The 24,862-nt window shown below is 42.1% G+C and overlaps 1 protein-coding gene and 1 long non-coding RNA gene across 13 annotated transcripts in view; one reads left to right on the forward strand and one right to left on the reverse strand.

Annotated features, from left to right (window-relative positions):
- The window catches only part of LOC138735682 (peroxidasin homolog), a 179,359-nt gene that overhangs the window by 28,519 nt on the left and 125,978 nt on the right, over window positions 1-24,862 (reverse strand). For all 9 annotated transcript variants that reach the window (XR_011339869.1, XR_011339868.1, XR_011339867.1 and 6 more), the window contains 8 exons: window positions 18,684-18,800; window positions 17,682-17,840; window positions 17,243-17,355; window positions 15,783-15,939; window positions 12,569-12,677; window positions 8,207-8,364; window positions 2,654-4,157; window positions 2-136 (listed from right to left, as the gene is read on the reverse strand). Coding sequence is in view for 6 of the 9 variants with exons in the window: in XM_069883882.1 (XP_069739983.1) it covers window positions 2-136; window positions 2,654-4,157; window positions 8,207-8,364; window positions 12,569-12,677; window positions 15,783-15,939; window positions 17,243-17,355; window positions 17,682-17,840; window positions 18,684-18,800 (2,452 nt within the window). In the remaining 3 variants the exon portion in view is untranslated. The remainder of the gene's footprint in view (window position 1; window positions 137-2,653; window positions 4,158-8,206; window positions 8,365-12,568; window positions 12,678-15,782; window positions 15,940-17,242; window positions 17,356-17,681; window positions 17,841-18,683; window positions 18,801-24,862) is intronic.
- Window positions 1-24,862, forward strand: part of LOC138735689 (uncharacterized) — a 49,546-nt gene that overhangs the window by 6,284 nt on the left and 18,400 nt on the right. For 2 of the 4 annotated variants that reach the window (XR_011339876.1, XR_011339873.1), the window contains exon 4: window positions 2,176-2,291. This is a non-coding gene — a long non-coding RNA (uncharacterized lncRNA). Of the gene's footprint in view, window positions 1-2,175; window positions 2,292-4,699; window positions 4,839-13,129; window positions 13,345-24,862 lie in introns of those variants that run through there. The other 2 variants (XR_011339874.1, XR_011339875.1) reach the window with 2 other exon arrangements.

A 24,862-nucleotide genomic window follows, 5' to 3' on the forward strand; every position in this document is an offset into this window, starting at 1 on the left:
CCTGTCTCCCTCTCTTAGTCTATGAAACTGAGTGCTGAGTAGGCAGAGCAATGTTGGCCCAACTCTTGTCCCAGGTATCAAATCTTCTACCATCAGTGCAGGCCAAAGGTCTATGTTCCGTGGAGTGCCATACAACCTGTAACAGCAGTAAAGGTTAATTAAAAGTAGCAAGTATTTTTTTTAAGAATATGACATGTTAATTAGTCAGCATGAGATTTTTGGAAACCAATCTCATGATGGGTAATGGATGGAGCAAATGCAAGCAGGCATTTGGGAGAGATAAATCTAGAGATGTGGGTTAAGGGTGAAAGGGGAAAAGTTTAAAGTGAACAGCTTAATTGGTAAATCACTAAGATATTTTGGCAATTTAAGAAAAATTTGGACAGGGCGCATGGATGGGAGAGATATGGTCCAGATGTAGGTTAGTGGTCTTGCCAGTACAGATTAGAAGGGCCAAAGGGCCTGTTCTCTGTGCTGTAATGTCACCAACATCGAAGTACTCGAGCTGGCAGAATCCGCAAGCATCGAATCCATGCTGAAGACCCAACTGCGCTGGGTGGGTCACGTCTCCAGAATGGAGGACCATTGCCTTCCCAAGATCGTGTTCTATGGCGAGCTCTCCACTGGCCACCGAGACAGAGGTGCACCAAAGAAGAGGTACAAGGACTGCTTAAAGAAATCTCTTGGTGCCTGCCACATTGACCACCGCCAGTGGGCTGATCTCGCCTCCAACTGTGCATCTTGGCGCCTCACAGTTCGGCGGGCAGCAACCTCCTTTGAAGACCGCAGAGCCCACCTCACTGACAAAAGACAAAGGAGGAAAAACCCAACACCCAACCCCAACCCACCAATTTTCCCTTGCAACCGTGCCTGCCTGTCCCGCATCGGACTTGTCAGTCACCAACGAGCCTGCAGCAGATGTGGACATAAATCTTCGTCCGCGAAGCCAAGCCAAAGAAAAGAAAGAATGTTCTGTGGTTCTAAATGGGATCTTGAGAATGTATATCTCTACAATAGCATTCACTAAGATATTTTGGCAATTGGGGTCAAGCCATTTCTATGATATTAAAATGCTGTGAAATTTTATCAAACACATCAGATTGCTAACAGCTTTAATGCATCCAAATAATTGAAAGAGTCCAAAAAAAAACCCCACAATTTTTATTCTAGAATTAAGCATTTCTCATCATATGGATATTCCAATTATTGTAACTATGAGCTCAGATGAATCAGAATCCAACCTGTCACTGAAACAAGGTAGACTGATTTCCTTGAGATAGTTGTCTGTGTGCTTCAGGGCACAGTTGTTTCTGGCAACTCGACTTGGGAGGGAAAGGACACCAACCCATCTACACTTGACCAGCAGACTGTAGGCCCTTAAGGATTTCTCTGTCACCCAACAGATTGAAGTTGCCCATTATTGTTTTGTACTATGTGCCAGGAAGGTTAACTATGGATGAGGATCAGAAATGGCACCGACTGCGATTACTCTTATTTCTGAGCCTGGCCAGAACAATTGCCAATGTTACTGATTGTAACTTGACCAAATGCAGCCTCAACCAGCTCAGATCGGAATCAGTAGCTTATCCTACTTATATCAAAGTACTTTGAATCTATACATTAAACGAGCATATAAATATAGAGCAATATATCATTTAAATAAGCAAAGAATTTGTCTAATGAACACATGCAAAACCAATGCAACAGTATGAAAACACAGTCTGGATCAGCTTTGATGAAGGACTTACAACTAGAATATTTACCATCTTATAGAAGCTGACAGGTTATCTGGCTAAATAGAAAAAGAGAGTTTTTCTTTAAAAAGAAGCAGAGAGATCATCAAATAATCAAATGGTTTTTATTTCTCAATAATAATTTCGTCTGAAAGCAACCTAACAACCATAGCTTATCATCGGTGTTGAGTTTACTCTGTCTCCCATAGTTACAGCTGGAGCATAATTAAAACACAGCATGAGGAATATCAGGAAAGCAATGCTGGTGGGCATTGTACCACAATTCATACTGTGAGGAGAGAGGATGAGTTCAGTGGATCTACTGTCAGTTTCATCTGCAGGTTAATTTTGAAATCAAGTAATTAGGAACAACTATAAATTTTAAATGGAAAGACCAGATGAATACAATTAGTTTTGAAAATGAATTTTGTTTCCATTACAGAAAAAAAACCCAGACACCTCAATCTAAGATGGAATGGATTCAAGCAGTCAAATTCCCATCCCTAATCAACATTGCCCAGTCACAACAAAAAAATATCAAGACATAATTTGCTACAGGTGAGTGATTTCTCCCAAAGATCCAGTTCCAAAGGGCAGAAATGGAAACAGAAAAATGTTCAGGTTCAGATTTATTGTCAGAGCGCATACATGATATCACATATAACCCAAGCTTCTTTTTCCTGGAGGCCAGGCGGGAACCTTCCTGGTTAATTGTACATTTACCTTGGGCATTAATGTTTGTGTGGTAATGCATACTGCCAGAATATTTATATTTCATCCTGTACAGTAACATTACATCTAACCATGGTGTTCTTGAAGTGACAAGAAAAAAAAACACCCAGTGTAGAACAGTTAAAAACTTAGAAGATCTAGGGGTTGACATCCCAATAGAAAAGGCATATGGCATTTTGTCTGCTTACCTTTCTAGCTTTTTTCGAATTTCTGGGTTCTTGATCTCATTTTTTAAATCCTCAAAATCATGGGCTGATGTGAGATTACAGAAAACTCTATAGTCATTGTATGGAGGTATTCCATGATCACGCCCTCGTTGGATATTCATTGCTGCCAAGTCCAAGGAAACAGCATGCACCATGGAAAACAATTTTTCCGTGAGCTCCAAATTCAGAAGTTCAGTTGGAACCCTCATTTTTCCAGGGATAGCAAACAGTCCACGAAGAAGTGGGTCAATGCCACCCTCCTGGATAAGTCTGAACGGCGAGAAGAAAGCTTTGTGCAGTGGAAGGTGACCTTCAGGAATTGGCTGGAAGGATCCATTCAGTCGATAAAGAATTGGATTGACAAGAGTGTGACCAAAGCGAAAAGCTGCTGTGGCAAAAGCATTGACAATTCCAGCATTGATATTTGGATTATAGCCCTTGTAGTCACCCAGCCTTTTAATACCAACATCTCCTAGGATTTTGGTTAGCCACTGTTTATACGTGATATGCTGCATTTGTGCAGCCACTATTTTACGTGCTTCATGATAGATGGTATCACCGTCCCAATGCGGATTAAGTCTCAGTAGCTCTGCTGCAACACGGTTGTGTTCACGGAACCACAGTGTGTGTACTGCTGTCAATGCAATGTGCTCATTGGATCTGTGATCTCCTGCAAGGAAGCATGGAATAGGACTCTCATTTGTATCCCTCATACACTCTGTTGGTGGGCCTGTGGCAAAAGGCAACAAATGTTTGCCAGATTTCAGGACAACCTGACCTGTCTTTAATAGACCACGTTGACTGGTTAAATCCCGCAACTGCTGTGATTCGTGCTCCGTACTTCCATAAACATTCGAAGCATCAATATAGGATGTCAAGTGATTAATCTGTTCTCTTGGGTAGACTGAATTCATCAGCAGGGAAGTCATCCCACTGCCACACACGGGACTAGAACGCACAAAAAACATGCACCGGCCATTCCTCACGCGAGGATCATCATCTGGGATCAAAATCGGAAAGCACGGAGGATCATTGGTGCAGAACTTATTGCACGGTTCCCCGTCAGAAAACCGTGACATACTGAGCGAAGCCACAGTCAGGTCCAGGTCGTGATCCAGAAATTGGCCCCATTGCATTAACAAGTGCGTGTATTGGTCATCAGGTGAGATTGCTTCAGTACCAATCATTGTGGTGGAAATCAGACGTGGTAGTGGAAGAGGCTGCCTACTGTCCTCTGGATTCACACTAGAGCCTCTGGGAAGGTTAAACCCATTTTCATAGACAGGTTTTAGAAGTCTTTCAAAAGCGGTCAGCGATGCTCCCCACATTGGATGCTGGAGGTTATTACAGGTGCCATCGTGTGTTCTGTACTTTTGGTGAAAACAGATATTGGCGCAGTCAGGGGAACGTCTGTGAGTCGTGCAGCCTGAGATATTGGCAATCATGTTAAGGTATCGTGGAGAGACCAGATAATTATAACGAAAACCTGAAGATGAAACAATAAATCATGAGAAATGACTCCAAAAACTCGGCAGAGGCCATTCTAATTAAAATGAAAAAAAAATGTTGGAAATCAAATTTAAAAAAGTATTGGAAATACTTAGCATGTCAGGCAGCATCTGTGGGAGGAAGGAAAAGAATAAATGTTTCACGTAAATAACCCTTCACTAGAACTGAAACAGTTAGAAAACAAGTGTATTTTAAGATGCAGAGAGAGGGAGGGGGAGTAGGCAACAAAGGGAATGGCTGTGATAAGGTTGACACCAAGGTTATCCAAGCTGGCATAATATTTTCTGTGCTGTTTAGTTAACAAATGAGTGAAGCCAATTAGAGAAAAAAAACATGTACGTGCTAGAACTGTGCAATCCCACACAGAGCAGGTCCTGGGAATCAGAAACAAAAGAGAATCCTGGTGAAAAAAATGGCGGTGCTGCCGCTGATATGGACAAAGAAGAGCGGGCAACGTAGACACAGAGCTGCTATGCAGGGTTCTACTGCCTGGTCCTAATGTCGACAACTTCATTTCAGGTTTAAACTGTCTCTTAAAGGAGCAGACAGCATTTAAAAAAAAAATCCTACAACCTCCGAAGTCTGTGCCCAAGATGGTGGTGCTGATGTTGGGCAGCGTACCACGAGTGGTTGCTACTTCGGGGGAGCTGCAAACTGGCACAAGGTACCAGAAATGGGGAGAACACCCCCCCCCCAACTTTGTTGAGAAGGGAGAAGTATAAAAGACTCTACATCAGTGGTTCTCAACCTTTTTTCTTTCCACTCACATACTGAAGTGCCAGCTGATGAAGTAGACAAAGATGGTGGAACTTCTCGGGGAGTACTGTCAGCTGCATCCATGAGAAAGTTGCCAGAGCCATGATTATTGTTTGCCCACATCGTCTTTGTCTACTTCATCAACTGCCCCTTCAATTTTATTAGCAGAAACTCAGTACAATAATGAAAGACAATAGGTGCATAAACAGTTAAACCCAAAGGGAGTGTCCTTAACAGTAGAGATAATGCACAGCCAATGTTAGTACAGTAAGGCGAAACTGCCAAAATGTTTGGCCTGGAAGTCAGCCTGAAGAAAACTGAGGTCCTCCATCAGCCAGCTCCCCACCATGACTACCAGCCCCCCCACATCTCCATCGGGCACACAAAACTCAAAACGGTCAACCAGTTTACCTATCTCGGCTGCACCATTTCATCAGATGCAAGGATCGACAATGAGATAGACAACAGACTCGCCAAGGTAAATAGCGCCTTTGGAAGACTACACAAAAGAGTCTGGAAAAACAACCAACTGAAAAACCTCACAAAGATAAGCGTATACAGAGCCATTGTCATACCCACACTCCTGTTCGGCTCCGAATCATGGGTCCTCTACCGGCACCACCTACGGCTCCTAGAACGCTTCCACCAGCGTTGTCTCCGCTCCATCCTCAACATCCATTGGAGCGCTTTCATCCCTAACGTCGAAGTACTCGAGATGGCAGAGGTCGACAGCATCGAGTCCACGCTGCTGAAGATCCAGCTGCGCTGGATGGGTCACGTCTCCAGAATGGAGGACCATCGCCTTCCCAAGATCGTGTTATATGGCGAGCTCTCCAATGGCCACCGTGACAGAGGTGCACCAAAGAAGAGGTACAAGGACTGCCTAAAGAAATCTCTTGGTGCCTGCCACATTGACCACCGCCAGTGGGCTGATAACGCCTCAAACCGTGCATCTTGGTGCCTCACAGTTTGGCGGGCAGCAACCTCCTTTGAAGAAGACCGCAGAGCCCACCTCACCGACAAAAGGCAAAGGAGGAAAAACCCAACACCCAACCCCAACCAACCAATTTTCCCTTGCAACCGCTGCAACCGTGTCTGCCTGTCCCACATCGGACTTGTCAGCCACAAACGAGCCTGCAGCTGACGTGGACTTTTTACCCCCTCCATAAATCTTCGTCCGCGAAGCCAAGCCAAAGAAGGCTCGCCAGAGGGGAGATAGGCCTCTTGGCAGACATTCACCACACATACCACTTTAAGTAATCCCTATGCCATCGGTGCTCTGTGATTAGTAAGGAAATACTTAAGGTGGGATGTAAGCGGGAAGGGTAGATTGAGAATCACTGCTCTGGACCCACCTGTTTTGAAATATTTTGCTTGAGAAAAATTGTCATTTTCCCATTTCCTTTGAAGTTCTGAAACTGCTCACATAACGAGTCAATTAGGCACGATCAAAAAAGTGGTTTTCAAACTTTTTTTCCACTTACATTCCACTTTAAGCAATCCCTTACTAATCACAGAGCACTTATGGCACAGGGAATACTTAAAGTGGTATGTGAGTGGAAAGAAAACTGTTGGGAACCACTGGTTTAAAGCAACTTCAAAATTTGAGGAGACTGGTCTTACTTACTTTGAATAAAGTCTAGAGCTTTCATAAATATAAGAATTTCTGGCGATCTGCACAAACAGGTCACAAGCAGCACAGATTTAAATTATGCAAGCATATGGAGGCACTCTAATTCAAAGGGTAATGAAATCATAGATTGCTGGGAAAAGCTTTTGAAATAAGGAAGTGTAAATTAACAGATAATTAGACAAGATTATAGTAGAGATAAGGACAAAATAACTTGATGGTAAGACACAAAGTGAAATTATCCATCAAAGAAAATAGGGGTTATTGGGTTTGGTGGCTATTTTTTCAATTCCTAAATGTTTACTTTCTCTGTTGTATTCAGTTTCAGGCACATGAATATTAGCCTTTTTCTTCATCTGCATTTCTCCATCTTCTTTGTGATTCTAAACACATTTTATGTCCTTTGATCTATTTTCTTTGGCTTGTTGCAATGATCTTTGTGCAATCAATCAACATAATTCTTTACAAGCATCAATTCAAAAATTTAACTCTTTAACACCATGTTGCCAGACTGGTCTATGCCCTCTCCTTCAAGTTGCTCACTATCCTACTGACCTTCTAGTTAAGCAGGAAATATAAAAAAAATATTACTGGTATGTAGGTGTGGATGGCATCGTCCATATCAAATTTCACAAGAGGATGTTGGAAAGGTGTCCCCATGAACTTCTGCAGTGCCTCTTCTAAAGTGTTCCCCGAGCAGTGGTTCCCAACCTTTTTCCTTCCACTCACATACCACTTTAAGTATTCCCTATGCCATTTACCCCTCCATAAATCTTCATCCCCGAAGCCAAGCCAAAGAAGAAGAATGCCATAGGTGCTCTGTGATTAGTAAGGGATTGCTTAAGGTGGGATGTGGGTGGAAATAAAAAGGTTGAAAACCACTGTTTTAATTGATTCATTATGTGCACAATTCCAAAGGAAATGGGCCAATGACAATTTGTCTTAAGCCAAATATTTCAGTAACAATTGGGTCCAGAGCAGTGATCCTCAACCTTCCCTTCCCACTCACAGACCACCTTAAGCAATCCCTTACTAATCACAGAGCACCAATAGCATTGGAATTACTTAAAGTGGTATGTGAGTGGAAAGAAAAAGGTTGGGTTAGGGCAATGAGATACTTCCAGAATAGGACGGTGTTCATTTTAGCAGGGTTTATGCAGAGTGAATACTGCAACTTTGTATTTCCAGCATTTCATGGAATTTTATACTTGTTCATCTATTCTCTGTAGCAACAGTCCACTGTTACTTAAAAATGCTGGAGAAACTCAGCAGGTCTCGCAGCATCTATAGGAAGCCAAGGGATATAATCAATAATTCAGGCCTGAGCCCTTCGTCAAGCCTTGCATATTGCGTGACCTGCTGAGTTTCTCCAGCACTTTATTGTATTGCACTATAATCATTACATCTTCAGACTTACCTGTTTAACTCCACTATTCTTTTATACAGTTTGGGCAAAATTCCCCCTGAATCATACTCCATGAAAGCAGGTCCCTTGCCCTAACTAGTTAATTCCAACCATCGTTGGACATTGGATGCAACACATCATGTAATCATATTCGAGTTCATACAAGTGAAGAATTAATGTAATGCCTTTGCCATCACCATCTAACGTGGTTCAGAAGAATGATGTTGTCACATACTTATATTATTAAGGTTCACAGTTAGGCCTTGTTGAACATGCTCCTGAATCAACTGCAGTGTTCTCTCAAAGATTTCACCCGCTCTTGCTGCTTCCACGGTGTAGGGGTCACGTGGGTACCGGAATAGAGCCAGCAGGTCATTTGGGGTGCGTGGGCGCCTGCAAAATACAAAGCAAAGCTTAAATTTTGAAATATTTGGCTACTGCCAAGCTCAAACATTATTTGTAACAAATATGAGAGAATGACTGATGTGGTTACTGATTCAATGTGCACAGACATATACTGTACTTGACTTCTCCAGCTGTAGGCTTGCTCCAGGCTACATAGCACATATTATATTGCACAGGCTTCACAAGTTGTGGGCATGTCAAGTATGGCAAATGGTCTCTGAATGCTGAAGTGATACCTGGTGCAAGGTTTAACCTTCTGTCCCTGCCTGGTAAAAGCAAGGCTTCCACAACAAATATATTGGAAATGTTTGTGCAGCATAACCCAAAATACAAGACCATATGTCTATGGAGCAGAATTAGGCCATTCAGCCCATCAAATCTGCTCCATCGTTAAATCACGGCTGATGTATTTTCCCCTTTGACCTCATTCTCCTTCCTTCTCACGACACCCTCACTAATCAAGAATCTATCAACCTCTGCTTTAAATATACCTAGTGACTCGGCCTCCACAGCCATTTGTGGCAATAAATTCAAGAGATACACTGCCTCTGGTTGAGGAAATTCGCTCCATCTCTGATCTAAAGGGATGTCCATTTATTCCAAGATTGAGCCCTCTGGTCCTAAACTCCCCCACCACTGGATACATCTCCACACCCACTCTATGTTATTCTTTATTGTAAGTGAGTGCTGGTGGAATTGGAGCTGAAAATAATGCAAACAGTCTAAGAATCCATTTGGAGATATTCACTCAGCTCAAACCCACAGAAGGAGCATGAAGGTCAATATTCCAGAACAAAATGGCGATAATCAAATGAGCCCTTTCCTCTGTTCCCACACCTAATTCTTTGGCTTGGCTTCGCGGACGAAGATTTATGGAGGGGTAATGTCCACGTCAGCTGCAGGCTTGTTTGTGGCTGACAAGTCCGATGCGGGACAGGCAGACACGGTTGCAGCGGTTGCAAGGGAAAATTGGTTGGTTCGGGTTGGGTGTTGGGTTTTTCCTCCTTTGTCTTTTGTCAGTGAGGTGGGCTCTGCGGTCTTCTTCAAAGGAGGTTGCTGCCCGCCGAACTGAGGCGCCAAGATGCACGGTTTGAGGCGATATCAGCCCACTGGCGGTGGTCAATGTGGCAGGCACCAAGAGATTTCTTTAGGCAGTCCTTGTACCTCTTCTTTGTTGCACCTCTGTCTCGGTGGCCAGTGGAGAGCTTGCCATATAACATGATCTTGGGAAGGCGATGGTCCTCCATTCTGGAGACGTGACCTACCCAGCACAGTTGGATCTTCAGCAGCGTGGATTCGATGCTGTCGGCCTCTGCCATCTCGAGTACTTCGATGTGGGAGATGAAGTCACTCCAATGAATGTTGAGGACGGAGCAGAGACAACGCTGGTGGAAGCGTTCTAGGAACCGTAGGTGATGCCGGTACCACAGATACCAAGGCAGTGCATTCATCTAAAGGCTTCACAAAATATGCAAATATACCTTCTCAAAAAAAAAAATCAAATACATGGACCTCTGACATACCAGAACTGATAACATTTAAACACATTCCTAGATATACAACATTGAAGAATCATGACTGTTTCCAGGCTGGCCAATGGTGCAGCAGTTAGTGCTGATGCCTGACAGCTCTGGGGAAGTTGGTGCAATCCTGTGCAGATTTTGTATATTCTCCATGTGGCTGTGTTGGTTGCCACAGGCTGCTCTGGTTTCTTCCAACATCCTGGTGGATTAACTAGTGACAGTAACTTATCCCTCAATGACCAACAATAAATGAGAAGAGGTAAGTGTCAAAAGAGTTGATCAACACGTGCAAGAATAAAGCAGTAAACCTACAGGGAAATGGGAGAGTGAATCGATCTGCTGGAAGCCAACATGGACTTTAGAGGCTGAATGGCCTTCTGTATGGGTATAGGGGATATGGTATTGAGGTGGATAGAGAATTGGTTGACAGATAGGAAGCAAAGAGTAGGAATAAATGGGTACTTTTTGGAATGCCAGAGTTACTAGTGGGGTATCACAAGGCTCAGTGCTGGGAGCCCAGATATTTACGATTTAGATGAGGAAATAGAAAGCAGCATTTCCAAGTTTGCAGACGACACGAAGCTGGGTGGGATTGTAAGCTGTGTAGAGGCTGTTAAGTGTGTGCAGGGTGACTTGGACAGGTTGGATGAGTGGGCAAATGCAATATAATGTGGATAAGTGTGTGATTATCCACTTTGGATGAAAGAATGGGAGGGCTGAGTACTATCTTAATGGTATCCAATTAGGAAAAGTGGAGATGCAAAGAGACCTGGGTGTCGCTGTGCATCAGTCATTAAAAGTGGGCAGGCAGGAAGGACATCATTGCCATGGAGAGAGTGCAGAAAAGGTTTACCAGATTGATACCAGGGATGGCGGGACTTGCATATGAAGAAAGGCTAGAACGACTGGGCTTGTACTCGCTGGAGTTTAGATGATTAAGAGGAGATTTAATAGAAACGTTCAAAATTCTTAAGGGATTGTTCCCAATGTTGAGCAAGTCTAGAACCAGGGGTCACAGTTTAAGGATAAAGGGGAAGTCCTTTAGGACTGAGGTGAGGAAGAATTTTTTCACTCAGAGGGTGGTGAATTTATGGAATTCTCTGCCACAGGAAGTGTTCCATAGCTATATTTAAGAGAGAGTTAGATTTAATACTTGTGACTAGGGGGATCAGGGAGTATGGAGAGAGAGCTGGAACAGGGTACTGAGTGGATGATCAGCCATGATCAAAATGAATGGCGGTGTAGGCTTGAAGGGCCAAATGGCCTACTGCTACACCTATTTTCTATGTTTGTGTTGTTGCAGAGATCATGGAAATATAGAATGGTTAATAGATTAGTGTGAGAAGATAAGACTCATAATCTCCCATCCTACTCACTTCCATAAACATTCTTTAGATCTCCATGTAAACTGGCACTTTTTGAGTATCATTCCTAATAGTCCACTAGATATGTTTGAACTTTATGGTTTTTTAGCATTATGATATGATAGTCGAGTCTGATTCTAGTTTTACCCAATTCTCGCAAATGTGAATTCCAGGACTGAAATTGTGATTGAACATAGTAGCTTGCTTGCAAGAGAACTGCATGTTCCATTTCATCTACCCTCCACAGGATCTTCTCTTCCATCATGAGGGGCTGAATCATTTACATTGATCCATTTGTTGAGTGGTCAGGGCTCATTGCTAGATTACAGGCTCAGAACAGATACTATTTTCTCGCTAGTTTTATTGTTATTTATGCGCCTTTTAGACAGAATTTGAACTAATTTAAAATGACAGGCTAGAATCCAACATCTTTTCAATGCATTAACCTCATGGGAAACAAAGATTAGTAATAAGAAACTAGGCCCCTTCCAATGTTTAATTATTTGGTTACATCCTTGTTGATTTATATCTACACTTTGGTTCCTTCTCTTCACATCCTGGCCTCACCAAAAAATATTTACTTTGACATTGACCCAGCTACAACTGTTTTTTGAGGTCGAGGCTTCCATCTATTTTCAGTCTCCTTTGTGGAAATATCTACTATGCCATTCAACGCCTTCCTCTAATTTTAAAGTTACAGAGGAAATGCGTTGACACTTTCTATCCTAATGTTTAAACACTTCATTTAAGATACCCTTTAATCTTATGTAGTCAATGCAAACTTTTATGTAATCCATCATCTTTTAATGGCTTTGGCTGAGGATTATTCTAGTGAAATGTACACATTTATTCAGAGCCATGCATTAAAATGAAAAAAAAACATCTGAGCACATTCACACTTCACTGCTTTCCCCAAATTGTACTTTATATATCATTTAAAGTGCTTTGGTTTCTCAAAGGATTTTGATTTAAATGATAAAACTGGGAGGACCTCATGGGTTTCCACTCAGACATCGAAAGGGTAGAGTCATTGTTAAATTAAATTCCCATAAAAATGGTTCACAGCTGAATAAATAGAGGCAGTGCACAGCCATTTAATTTGTTCACCACATGGTACATTCAAGAAAAAACACAATCACTGCTTGAAATCATCATATATTGAGGAACATTTGTACAGTTGAAGCATAATATTCATGTTCATAACTATGTGTATCTACTGTATTTCTAGCAATAAAGAATGACATTTTATCACAGATGAAGGATTTTGCTTAAGTCAAAGAGATTTAGAGATGGTTGTATCCTTACCTGTCAAACAAATCCCTTCGTGTTGAATTAATTGCACTGTCAATGCTATTAATAGCTTCCTGGAGAGACTCTTCCACAAAGGTGTCACCAGTTCGCTCACGTTCAGGGGCTGGAAAATACATCAAAAAACACAACCGTACAAAAACATTCTTGCTTAATTTCTTTCCCTAAAAAAAAAAGTTGACAAACGACAAGACAGACATTAGCACCAACTGCAACACTGCACAACAGATGGCGTACAGCTTTACATACACTATCAGTCTCTTAACAGCCTGCACATGGTTTCAATTCGGGGGGCCCCCATTCATTCAAATTCATGGAGCAATTAGGAATCTGCTGATTAACAGTGTTCAAGGGAAGACTTGGCAATCGAAGGCAAACACACAAACACCCACTGTTTTCTTCAACTTTATCTGTGGTGCACAATTCAGCTTCATAGCTGTTAATATTCAAAATTTATAAAATGCAACGAGTATCTCAAGCTATAATTCTGCAATGACTTTATCAAATGTTCCACTATTTGGTGAATTCACTTTGTTTATTTTTTTCTCTTGTACCTAGTTTTGCTCCCCAACATGTGGTGGTTTTTATGGTTTAAAAAAAATTGAAGTTGCTTCATCATATAAACGACTCCTGGTCCGCAACAAAACCTCCACCAACTCGCCTGAACTCAGTAGTTTGGGACACGAGCCTGTGAGAGTCCATGATTATGATTACCGAATCAAATGGGATGATTTTTAAAATCATGAAATTACTATTGTCAACGTTTTTGGATAACTCATTCAGACTTTTGATAACATTTCTCTGTGTACAAAAAAAACACTGACCATTTAACCCACTGAATCCCTCCGGTGTTCAAACTTACTCAGGTTAGGATTCAACTGTATTGTTTTTGCTTCTAAAAATATCAGTGGCTTAAAAACTATAAAATGTGCATTGTATGGCAATCTTCAACAGACTAATCAGTGGAAGGAACAGCTGTTGCAAAATTCTAATGCATGAGGCCAGAGGCCTCATAGAACAGATTTTGCATGATAACGGCATGCAAAGGCTTTTCCTTCACTGACACTGCAATGAAGGTTCTCAGTGGAGGGATGGTCAAATATCAGGGCATCGGTGAAGGGGGTCAACTCAGAGTTGGGTCAGAGCATGTAGTGAATGCATGTGGATAGTGGTTGTCCAAGATCAGTTACTGTAAGAAGTGTGGTCAAGGACACAATCAAGGTTGGGGTGGGGCTGGTGGAGAAATAAAATTCACATGAGACGATGGTGGGGAGCGTAGAGTGCTGGGGGCCTGACACAGGTATTTATTTGTGCTATTAACTGAAAGGATGCCTCCCTGCAACTTTTGTTTGGAATGGTGTACTCCACAAGGTGGAGCAGCTTTTGGAGCTTTGCAGTTAGTACTAAAACAGGCCTCACTTTCACTATGAAAGGTTATTTCGAGTGAGAAGGCTGTGCAACCTATGTGTTGCATTTGAAGTTCAATTTCCTGAAACTGATGACCAAATATATACCAAAAAAATGTGCATTGCAAACTAATATACATTTTGAGGTACCTCCATACATGAAGGTCGTAAAACTAACTTCGTGGACTTTCTTTCATCAATTCAAGAGATCCACACGAGGCGCTGCATCATGAAGGCAGCCAACATCATAATAGACTCCCATCACTCTGATCCCAACCAGTTCTTGCTGCAATCTTCGCCAAGAAGGTTCAGAAGCTTAAAATCCACACCTTTAGGTTCATGACCAGTTCTTTTTTCCGTAACAGCAATAAGTCTTGAATATTCCCTTACTATTCTTATCATAACCTACTCCAGGACCACAAAGACATATCTGCACTAGCTACTAAACATCTTTTCCTTGCACTAACTGTAACTGAACATTTACTATCTATCATTTCCATCATCTCTTCTATAACAGCTCTTTCGATAACAGGGTAATTTAATATACACCATTATGGTTGCTTTTCTTTAACAAAAGTATTTGGCTGCAGCAAATAAGAATTTCAGTACATTTCAAGATTCATTTATTGTCATGTAATAACACAGAACACATAATATTCCATGGAATTGCCTTCTGTCTGCCGCAAGGCAAAGAGTCGCCATTAGTGTCACCCGGCGCCCCTTACAGTAAGAGAGAAAGAAGAAAAAGAGAGTCCCCTCAGGGTCACTGGGTGTCTGTGGATTTGCCTCCAGTGCTTCTGCAGGCACACAGACTCCTGTTCAATTCATTATCAACCCAGGCACGGGATCCAATCCTCCGACACGATCAGGAAACTTTCAGCACCCAAGCCCCTTTGGGAATCCATCTTGGCCTCAGCATTCTCTCAAATCCCGATTCCAATACCTGCTTCCCTTGAGCCAATCTCCAGTAGCCCTTGAGGGTCCCCTGACTGAAAGTTGCCCGCATCCTGTGTGGGTCTCTCAGCGATCGAGTCCCTCATTGGTTTGCTGTCATGGTCACTGTCCTATCGAGTCATCTCCTCTGCTTTTCCTTCTCAAAGGAAGGGGGAGTGGGGGGGATTCTTCCAGTTTCTGATGCCTCATGCCGGTCTGCTGCTGCTCCGGTGTCTGCAACCCCTCGTGGCTGCTGGCAAGCACAGGCGCTGCCATCTTGGGTACAGACCTCTGCGGTTGCAGGATTTCACTTACCAACACCATTGGCTTCCTTAATAGGCTATTTAAAGCCTGTACAGACCTGCCATTATTCGGACTTGGCAGTTGAACTTTGTGGACTACGCTGTATTTCTGCTCTCCTGACTCTGCACCAGGGGTCTGGCAGTGCCATCGTTTATGTGTGTGACCAACACATTATCGTTATCATTATCTGGTAATCACCAAAGTGTAGTTCACTCAAGCATTGTACTAAATGCCAATCTTCGCTAACCTACCCTGCACGTGCTATTACGTGCATTTCCTACCAGAAACTGGCATTGGGCACTTCTGCTCCTCCTTTACAAATGTTAAAAAACCATCTCCTGCATAAATATAAACCTTTGATATCTGTTTTGATCGAAGTTCCATTAATGACCTCGGTGGCTCATTGGCTCTTCTCGTTCCCCTGGACCTCTCCAAATCTCATTTTAAACACATCCTTAATCTTCAAACCAGAAATCAGTACATCCTGATGAAATTCATAGTAGCCGCACCACTGAAGAGCTTGTACCAGCGTCCAGAACTGATTTATATGTGTCAATTGTAGTACATACCAGTGACGGTTAACAGCATATTACTGGAGATGAAACCAAATGCATTTCGGGCAATACATTCATAGCGGCCCTGTTCTGCTTCTCCAACATCCCGTATGGTCAACGCACCCTCTGGAGTGACCAAGAACTTTCCACTGTTCGTGATCTGTACGCCATCCTGTTTGCAAAGGGCAAGTTGAAAGTAAAGTAGCTCCATGAACATAAATATTTCACTATTTCATGTTTCATGGATTTCTCCTTGTTTCTTTCTCTGGACTTTTCATTTTAATAACATCTAACCCAGTGGTTCTCAACCTTTTTCTTTCCACTCACATAAGTAATCCCTTTGCCATCAGTGATCTGTGATTAGTAAGGGATTACTTAAGGTGGTATGTGAGTGGGAAGGGAAAGTTGAGAATCACTGCACTAGATCCAATTGTTAATGAAATGTTTTGCTTGAGAAAAGTTGTTATTGGCCCATTTCCTTTGTTCTGAAACTGTGCACATAACGAGTCAATTAGGTAACATTAAAACAGTGCTTTTCAAACTTTTTCTTTCAATAAGGAATGAACCATATTCATCTAAACCAGGGGATGCTCCCACCATTATTTTATACTGTGTGATTGCATTTTCCAAGGGGCCATTGGGACTGCGGAGTTATGATCATGCAACACAAACCATGCAAGTGTTCCATACATACTAAAGACTGTAATGAAGATTGAGCAACTAAGCAGGGATTGAGAACTTTTTCTAGCTAGTCCCAAATGAGGAAGATCATTTCACCCTGTCTGGTAGAACTGATGATTTTAGAGAGAGACTTTCTTATCTCTGCTGCTTTCAAAATTGCAAAGCCTGCCTCCATATGAGAGTGTAGGATGGTGTCATGTTCTCACGGCTCTGAAAGTCCTTTCTTGCAACAGCTGGTCAGAAGGGATCCAACAATAATCTGATTCAACTTTATCTTGATTTGAGGTGAGCACTTCACAGCTGGTCTTGTAGCGTCCAGAAGAGGTAAAGAAATATGACCAAAGTTTGATTTTGGCTCTGAGAAAGGAGACGGAGTGTAAAGGGAGGAGGAGAGAGAGAGAGACGGGGATGAAGATGGAGAGGAGGGGGTTTAATGGACACTGGAGGTCAATGTTAGAGGGTACCCAGACAGAATATGTTGTCAATCTCATCCAGCAGTTGAAGATTTAAAATGTTACTATGTATATTTTTTGTAAATAAAATTTAAAAAAATGTCACCCAGTAGTAATATTATATAAGAAACCCTTGTCCTCTGTCAGATGGAAGATTTAATGGATGGAAAGGACATGTTAGATAACTAGAAATAATGTTTCTCAACTACCTATTTTCGAGGCCAAAGCTGTACAACATTGCAACTTCACCTGGGTCAGGAATAAAGTAGTGGAACTTTGCTCAAATTAAAGGAAGGAAGGAACCTCATTCCAAAAAACTCCCTGGAAAGGTTTATTCCATACCTTGGTCCATGTAATTATTGGTCGAGGTTCCCCCTGTGCAGAGCACTGGATTTCTACATCCTGTCCAGTTTCAGCTGTTGTATCAGATGGTATATGAATAAACACAGGTGTCACTGCCAAGAGAAGAAGCACAAACCAGAACAAAATATTACATTCTCTCTTTTACACTGCACCATTCAATTCAACACAAGGATTGCAAAGGTTCATTTGTAGAATAATAGAATATATTACAATAACCATTTTACAGCGGTTCAAAATGTTCATATTTTGATGGGAAGTGTATACTGTAATCTCCATAATCTTATTTGTAATTAGCACTGGCATATGATAACTGAACTGGCTCTGGAGGGTATAGGTCATAAAGGTCATTCAATGGTTATGGATGACGTCTTATACTACCTCAAAAAGACTTCTGATAAATAGAAACCACAGATCTTACCCAGTGACTCAACAGTCAGCTGCACTGGTACATGCCTTGCCCCCACAACGCTAATGGCGTGACACTCGTATTGGCCTTGATCGTGGACAGCTACTCTCACAATACGCAGTGTTCCAGTCGACAGAACAGTGTGCCTTCGGTCACTGGGCAACTGACCACCTGAATGAGGTGAATAACCAGAAGAAGGGGAAAGAAGAGGGTGATTAGATAGATTTCAAATTCATTATTATCATACAATTGAACAAGTACAAATGAACTCGCATTGTATTTACAATCAATTCATATGCAGTAGATACATAACTAATTATCGTTAAATAAATAGTGGAGTCTTGGAGGGATTGCATGAGATATTCAGTAGTTTCACTACGAGTGAGAAGAAGTTGTTTCTTAGCTTTAAGTTTTAAGTTAAGCTGAAGGCGTAATTTCCATCAGTTGATTATTGCACTGACAGTCAAGGCATAAACCAGTTCGTTTTTCCTCAAGTACTGAATTGGTTTAGACTCTGTGATGTCACCATCATGACTCGGTGGGGGGGGGGGGGGGGGGGGGAGGTGGTGGTGAAGGTGGGGGGAGTGGGCAGAATCTGCCAGCTGTGGTGTGCCCATGTACCGACCGTCCTGGTCGTTTTTGGTAGAAGTGGTTGCAAATTTGAGATGTCATGCCAAACTAGCACGAGAGAGTGACTGCAGTGCATTTTTGTCAATAATACACCTTGCGACCACTAATGTACAGGAGACCAAAGACATGAATAATTAGGGTGGTTGATGAAGTTCTTGAGAGTTATTCTTGCACTCATCCAGACAGTGAAAGGATTTTCATTTGCGTTTTGTGGATAGTGGAAAGATCTTGGGCATCAGGAGATATGTCAGAAAGGAATTCTGCATTAAACTTTGAATGCATGTCCCCAAGTAGCTGCCAGTTTGGTGGAGCAACAGTTACATCATCATTACCATCTCAAAACGTGGCATATATCTTTGCACATAAAGAAAGTATATTGGAAACCTGCTTTAGTCCAGGCAATTACTGGAGCTGGGGTCCCCTCTGCAAGGCAGTAGAAGTCCACTGTCATTCCTTCCACTGCCACCTGATTTTTGGGAACCACAGAAAATTTTGGACCATCTGGAGAATAAGCAGAATGAACCATAGTTAAATATTACAGAATGTGCAGAAGGCAGATAGAGTTGAAAACGTTTTAAATTTATGCTGAATTTTAAATTTAGACCTACAGCATGGTAACAGGTCCTTTTGGCCCACGAGCTCGTGCCGCCCAAATACACTCAGTTCACCTACTACCCCAGTAGGTTTTGAACAGTGGGAGGAAACCAGAGCACCTGGAGGAAATCCACGCAGACACGGGGAGAACGTACAAACTCCTTCCAGGCAGCGTGGGATCCGAATCTTGGTCCCAGTCCCTGGTGATGTAGTAGCATTGCACTAACCGTGCCACCCATCTTGCAGACTTATTTTGGCTGACAATTCAACTGCATTTCATCAAATTTTAGAAAATTTCTAAATCCTAGCAACAATGGAATCAGGGTCACATATCTTGATGATGTGTCATAAGATTTAATGTTTGAAGATTTTATGCTAAAATAGTACTGGGTTAAAGCATGAATGTATGTATTATAGGGAATTATTGGTTAAGTAATAAAGTAGCTCAGCATTTAACTGCTAGAGCATTGCTGGCAACCTTCCCTTCCCATAATGAAATAGGAAAGGTAGGCTCCCTTTTGTAAATCGACAAGCTGGCATAAATCTCAGATATACAAAATTAATAGCAGAAGTTCCATGTCTGTGGTGCCGGGCAGGTTGCAGCAAGAGTCAATATCACTGCCTCTGGGTTGAATTAGTGTATGTGGGGAAGAAGCTGGTAGGATCAATCTGCCTCCATTTTTGTGGTGCAGAGGCTGTGAGTTGGTAATTCCAACTGAAGCTTCCAACTGTGTCATTCTTCTTTCCGTACACAAATTAACACAATTTCATTAGGAAAATCCAACAACTGTTAACAGCATAACCAAAGTATAACAAGTCCTTATTCAATAGGTCAAAAATATTAAATTAACTGAATGAGTTTAAGATTAGCAGAAGGAGGGAAAGCACAAAACACCTAGATCCACAGAATGCAACAGCACAGAAAACAGGCCCTTCGGCCCTTCAAGTCTGTGCCATCCACAATTCCGCTAGTCCCATTGACCTGCTCCCATTCCATAACCCTCCTGACCTCTCCCATCCATGTATTTATCCAATGTATTCTTAAAACTGAAGATCGAGCCCACATTCACCACATCAGATGGCAGCTCATTCTACACTCCCACTACTCTCTGTGAAGAACATTCCCCTAATGTTCCCCTAAACCTTTCTCCCTTCAGCCGAAAACTATGAGCTCTCATATTTACCCCCCCCCCCCAATCCAAGTGCAAAAAGCCTATTTGCATCCACTCTGTATATACCTCTCATAATGTTGTAAACCTCTATCAAATCTCCCCTCTCTCAATTCTTCTTTACTCCAAGGAAGAAAGTCCTCACCTGTTTAATCTTTCTTTGTAACAACCCTGAAGATCCAGCAACATCCTAGCAAATCTTCTCTGCATTCTTTCAATCTTACTGATATCGTTCCTGTAGTTCGGCGACCAGAACTGCGCACAATATTCCAAAATTGGTCTCTTAAACAACTTCAGTTTAACATCCCAACTCCTATGCTCAATACTTTGATTAATAAAGGCCAAGATGCTAAAAGCTTTCTTTACAACCACATCCACCTGCGACGCCACCTTCATGGAACAATGTACCTGTATTCGCAGATCTCTTTGCTCCTCCACACTCCTCTTCCACTTACTATGTATGTCCTTCCTTGGTTTGCCCTTCCAAAATGCAGGACCTCACACTTGTCTGCATTAAATCCATCGACCATTTTTTTGGCCCATTCTCCCAGTTGGTCCAGATCCATCTGCAAACTTTGAAAATCTTCCTCGCTGTCCACAACACGTCCTATTATATTGTCATCAGCAAAGTTGCTGATCCAATTTATCACATTATCATCCAGATCTTTGATATAGACCACAAACAACAATGGTCCCAATGTTCTTCCAAAAAAAAAAAAAAAAATTGTTTACGTTTTCCTGCCCTGTCAAATTTTCTGTTGTAGATTGAACAGCCATTCTGCAGATCTTTGCATAAGGGAAAAAAAGTGACCAAATGCAAGATCTGATAGCAATGCTGCAAATAGCAGGAGGATTAACTCTATTAATTTCACCTCTTCTGATGGGAGTTTCCTTTCATTAACCAGAAATGTGACCAAAGCTTCTTGATTTGTCCTGCTTTACACAAATATTTCACTACAATCACAATGGGTTGTGGAGGGTAATGTAATTAAAAGAAATTCCAGTTGAGTCTTCTCGAGCCAGCACATTTTTTTTCCAATATCCAGAAACACAAATTTTCTTGAGCAACATCAGAAGGATTATCCTCGCCGTGGAAAGAGACTGGAGCATTCTCCAGGTCATGAAATCATTTGAAGTGAAGATTAATACCATGCCTTCAATGTTTCTTCCAAACCTAAAGGCAATAAACACTACAGGGTCAGATTCTGTGTCCAGTCTTACCAAATGTGCCAGACAATTCCTCAGTTAATGTCTCTTGCTACAGCTGGAGAAAATACCGTTCATTGCTCAAATGACCTTACAGCATTCTAGTTTGTCATTAAAGAATAGCTTTCCTCATATTTCCACATGAAAATTTTCGTCACCATACAACTCTCTTATCTATAAGGAAATAAACATTCTATTTTACTACTGTTCTCCTTCATTTCACATCCGTTGTTCGGCTCCAGATCATCAAAGTAAAACCTTTCAGCTCCAAACATGAATGTTCTCTCTCCTCTTTCTCAACTCTCCTGCTGTGCTTGAGGCAAGAACACCCAGTTCAACATAAGCTTTCATGTTTTGACCATTCTCCGCTCCTAATATATTACCGTGGTTCACTTAAAAAGATGGTCTTCTGCAAGCCTTGAACCAGGAAACTGATTCACAGCAAACAAATCGAGAGAGATCAACCCCAAACAGTTGTCGACTCTGTAGAATCACAACTGTGGGTGCTGCATATTTTTTTTTTCTGTCCTTCAGAAAAGACATCGAGCTATTGGAAGAGCAGAGCAAGTGGTAGGGTCACATCCCATCAGTTATGGGAGTGAAAAGATTGACCATGGTTTTTAAATTAAAATTAAAGAAAATTATATTCAGAGATACAGTACAGTAGCAGGCCCTTCTAGCCTGCACTGCTCCAAATACACCAATTAACCTACAAACCCCATATTTCCCTGGAATGTGGGAGGAAACTGGAGCACCCAGAGAAAACCCACAGGGTCACATGGAGAAATTACCATCTCCTTACAGGAAATGCCACATTCGAACCTGGGTCACTAGTCCTGTAATTGCATTGTATTAACCACTACACTAAAAGGGCCGCCCAAGAATGAGGTGCTTGAGTATGAAAGAGATGTAAAATATTTTAAAATTTCAACATCCAGCACGGTAACAGGCCCTTTCGGCCCATAGGCTCGTGCTGCCCACTTACACCCAATTGACCTACAACCCACTTACATTTTAAAGGGTGGGAGGAAACCTGAGGAAACTCGCAGAGCATACAAACTCTTTACAGACAGTACCGGCGTCAAACCCCAGCTGGTGGTGTTGTAACAGTGTTATGTTAACCACTACTCTAACCATGCTACCCATGTATGGGGATACATTCAAAAAGTTTATGTAATGGACAATAAAATCCAAATGAGTCAATGTTTAAAGGGTACAAATTAAAAAACAAAAGTGTAAAAATTGGTGGATACCTCTAAAGGCAGTTAGTTAGATGGTTGGATCCCTGCTGAATTGGCCTTTCCTGTCAAAGGTTTTCCCTTTTAGCTCTATTAATGCGCAGAGTGGCTGAAGTCACCAAAGTCTTGAATGACAGATGAGACATGGGGGATTGAATCAGTGATAGAACAAATAACGACTCAATTATGCACATCATGAAAATTGGCCCATGTTCCCAACTTGCCCATGGCGAACAAATTGTCTACCCAAGCTAGTCCCATTTGCCTGCAATTAGACCATATCCCTTTAAATCTTTCCCATCCTTGTACCTGCCTAAAGAAGTTCATTCCATTTAGCCACAAACACGTGGCTGCCACTATTCACACCAGGGCCCTGTGCTTTAGAGAGGAAATGTAACAAAAGTCGCCTTTCCTCTAATTACATTGATTAAAAGAGAATGCTCTGTTCAGGGTCCACTTTTGCTCATGCCTTGACACGAGTGAAAGCTTCTCAGTCGATTTATTAAATCGTAAATACCACACTGAAAATGCATGGATATATTTCTGTTCATTTGGGAGACCTGCAAGAACAAGGTTATTTTTATGAAGCGTGTTAACTTGGGACACTGCCGGGATGTGAGAAACCTTTAGGAAATGGCATGGTGACTGCAGTTTGCCTTGAAAGGCAAGGACTTTTATTCCTGCCTTCATGGAAAAACACAGGCTGAGACAGCAGTGAAGTTCAGGGAATGAAGATAGGTTGTCCCCCTTTTCCAGTCTCTCCTTCCCCCCCGCCATGCCCTGCTTGCTTCGAAATGTTCCCCAATACCCCATTTTTTCAGGGTTGATTACAGTAACTGGTGAGGTAAATAAATTCCTTAGCAGCCCTTTGTGATTCTGATGCCAATTACCATAAATCAGAGTGCCGACCCGGGCCATGTTGTGCTCGCTGTTGGTGGCTCCTAAACTCTTCTTTGCTACGATGTTATCCAGCATACTGGAGATTACTATGGGCAGGATTCAACCACCCCACCCCCCCCCCCCCCCCCCCGCCAAATCCTCCACCTTCCCACCAAACTATTACATTTTTAACATCTTTCTGACTGAATTGGAGTTTAAAAATCTAATAGTTTGATGGTGGGAAGGTAGAGGATTGGGGAGTGGAGGTTGAATTAAAGCAGCTCACCCAGACCGCATAGAGGCAGCAGTTAGTGGCACTCTGATGGGGCTGGTGGGCGCTGCTGAGTGATTGACTGAGAGGCCACCTGACTGAGGTAGTCTCTTAGTCAATCACCTAAGCCTAATGGCACCCAACAGCCCTACCAGAGCACCACTAATTACTTAACTGCCTCCGGGCGCTCTCAGCGAGCTGCTTTAATTCAATGCCCACCCCCAATAATCCTCTATATTCCCCCAAACTATTAGATTTTTAACGTGTCTCCAACCAAATTGGACGTTAAAAATCTAATAGTTTGGTGGGAAGGTGGAGGATCACACACGCCCCAAATCTTTCACTGCCAGCTCCCAGAAACCACCGTGTGCATCACCCCAGCATTGGTGACGCCGACTCTGGCCCACATTCCGCAGTCACTGGCTTCACCCGCACAGTAAGAGTGAAATGATAAACTGAGACCAGGCTACCTTTACCTAGTAAGCTGAGGCCTTGGGGCTCGGGACCCCTTACCCTCCAGGCCCCTAGGCTTCAGCCTAATGGTTAATCCGCCACTGGGAAGGTAGCAGAAGGAGCAGAGTCCAAACATTTCATATGTACTGAGATTAATATATATGAGAACATACTCAATAAGCAGGAGTCAGATAATGTGACACTCAAGCCTGTTTCACTATTCAATAAATTGAATCTTGGCCTCAGCATCACTTTCCCATTCTCTCCCTATTATCCCTCAGCTCTGATCGAGTTCAAAAATCTGCCAGTTTCCACATTGTTTATATATTCAATGAATCACAGTAACATTTACATTCTGTGCCAAATAGCACTGGATTTAAACAGAAAAGAATGCACATTCTAAACATTGGTATTGCAACTATGGATTGTGTCACCGAAAGCCTTTCAAATTATTACTGTACAGATCTGATTTATCAATACAAAGGTCTGACCATCCACTTTGTACTCTCATTATTGCTAAGATTCAAAGAAAGAAAATGGGGGAAAAAAATACAAGTCCTGCAAATTAAAGATTGCTGTGTAGTGTCAATATTATAGATTTAAATTCTCTCAGATAGTTTGTGCCAAGGCAATTAATATACTTGCTAGCATTTTTTGGTTTCCCATTATCATCTTGCTTCGCTAAATCTGGATCATTAGTTGGGGCCATTTAACATGCATCAAATGTCCAATGTTCTAAGGTCAGCTGATAGG

The sequence above is a fragment of the Narcine bancroftii genome, chromosome 6 (assembly GCF_036971445.1).
Source record: "Narcine bancroftii isolate sNarBan1 chromosome 6, sNarBan1.hap1, whole genome shotgun sequence".
NCBI classification, from domain to species: Eukaryota; Metazoa; Chordata; class Chondrichthyes; order Torpediniformes; family Narcinidae; genus Narcine; species Narcine bancroftii.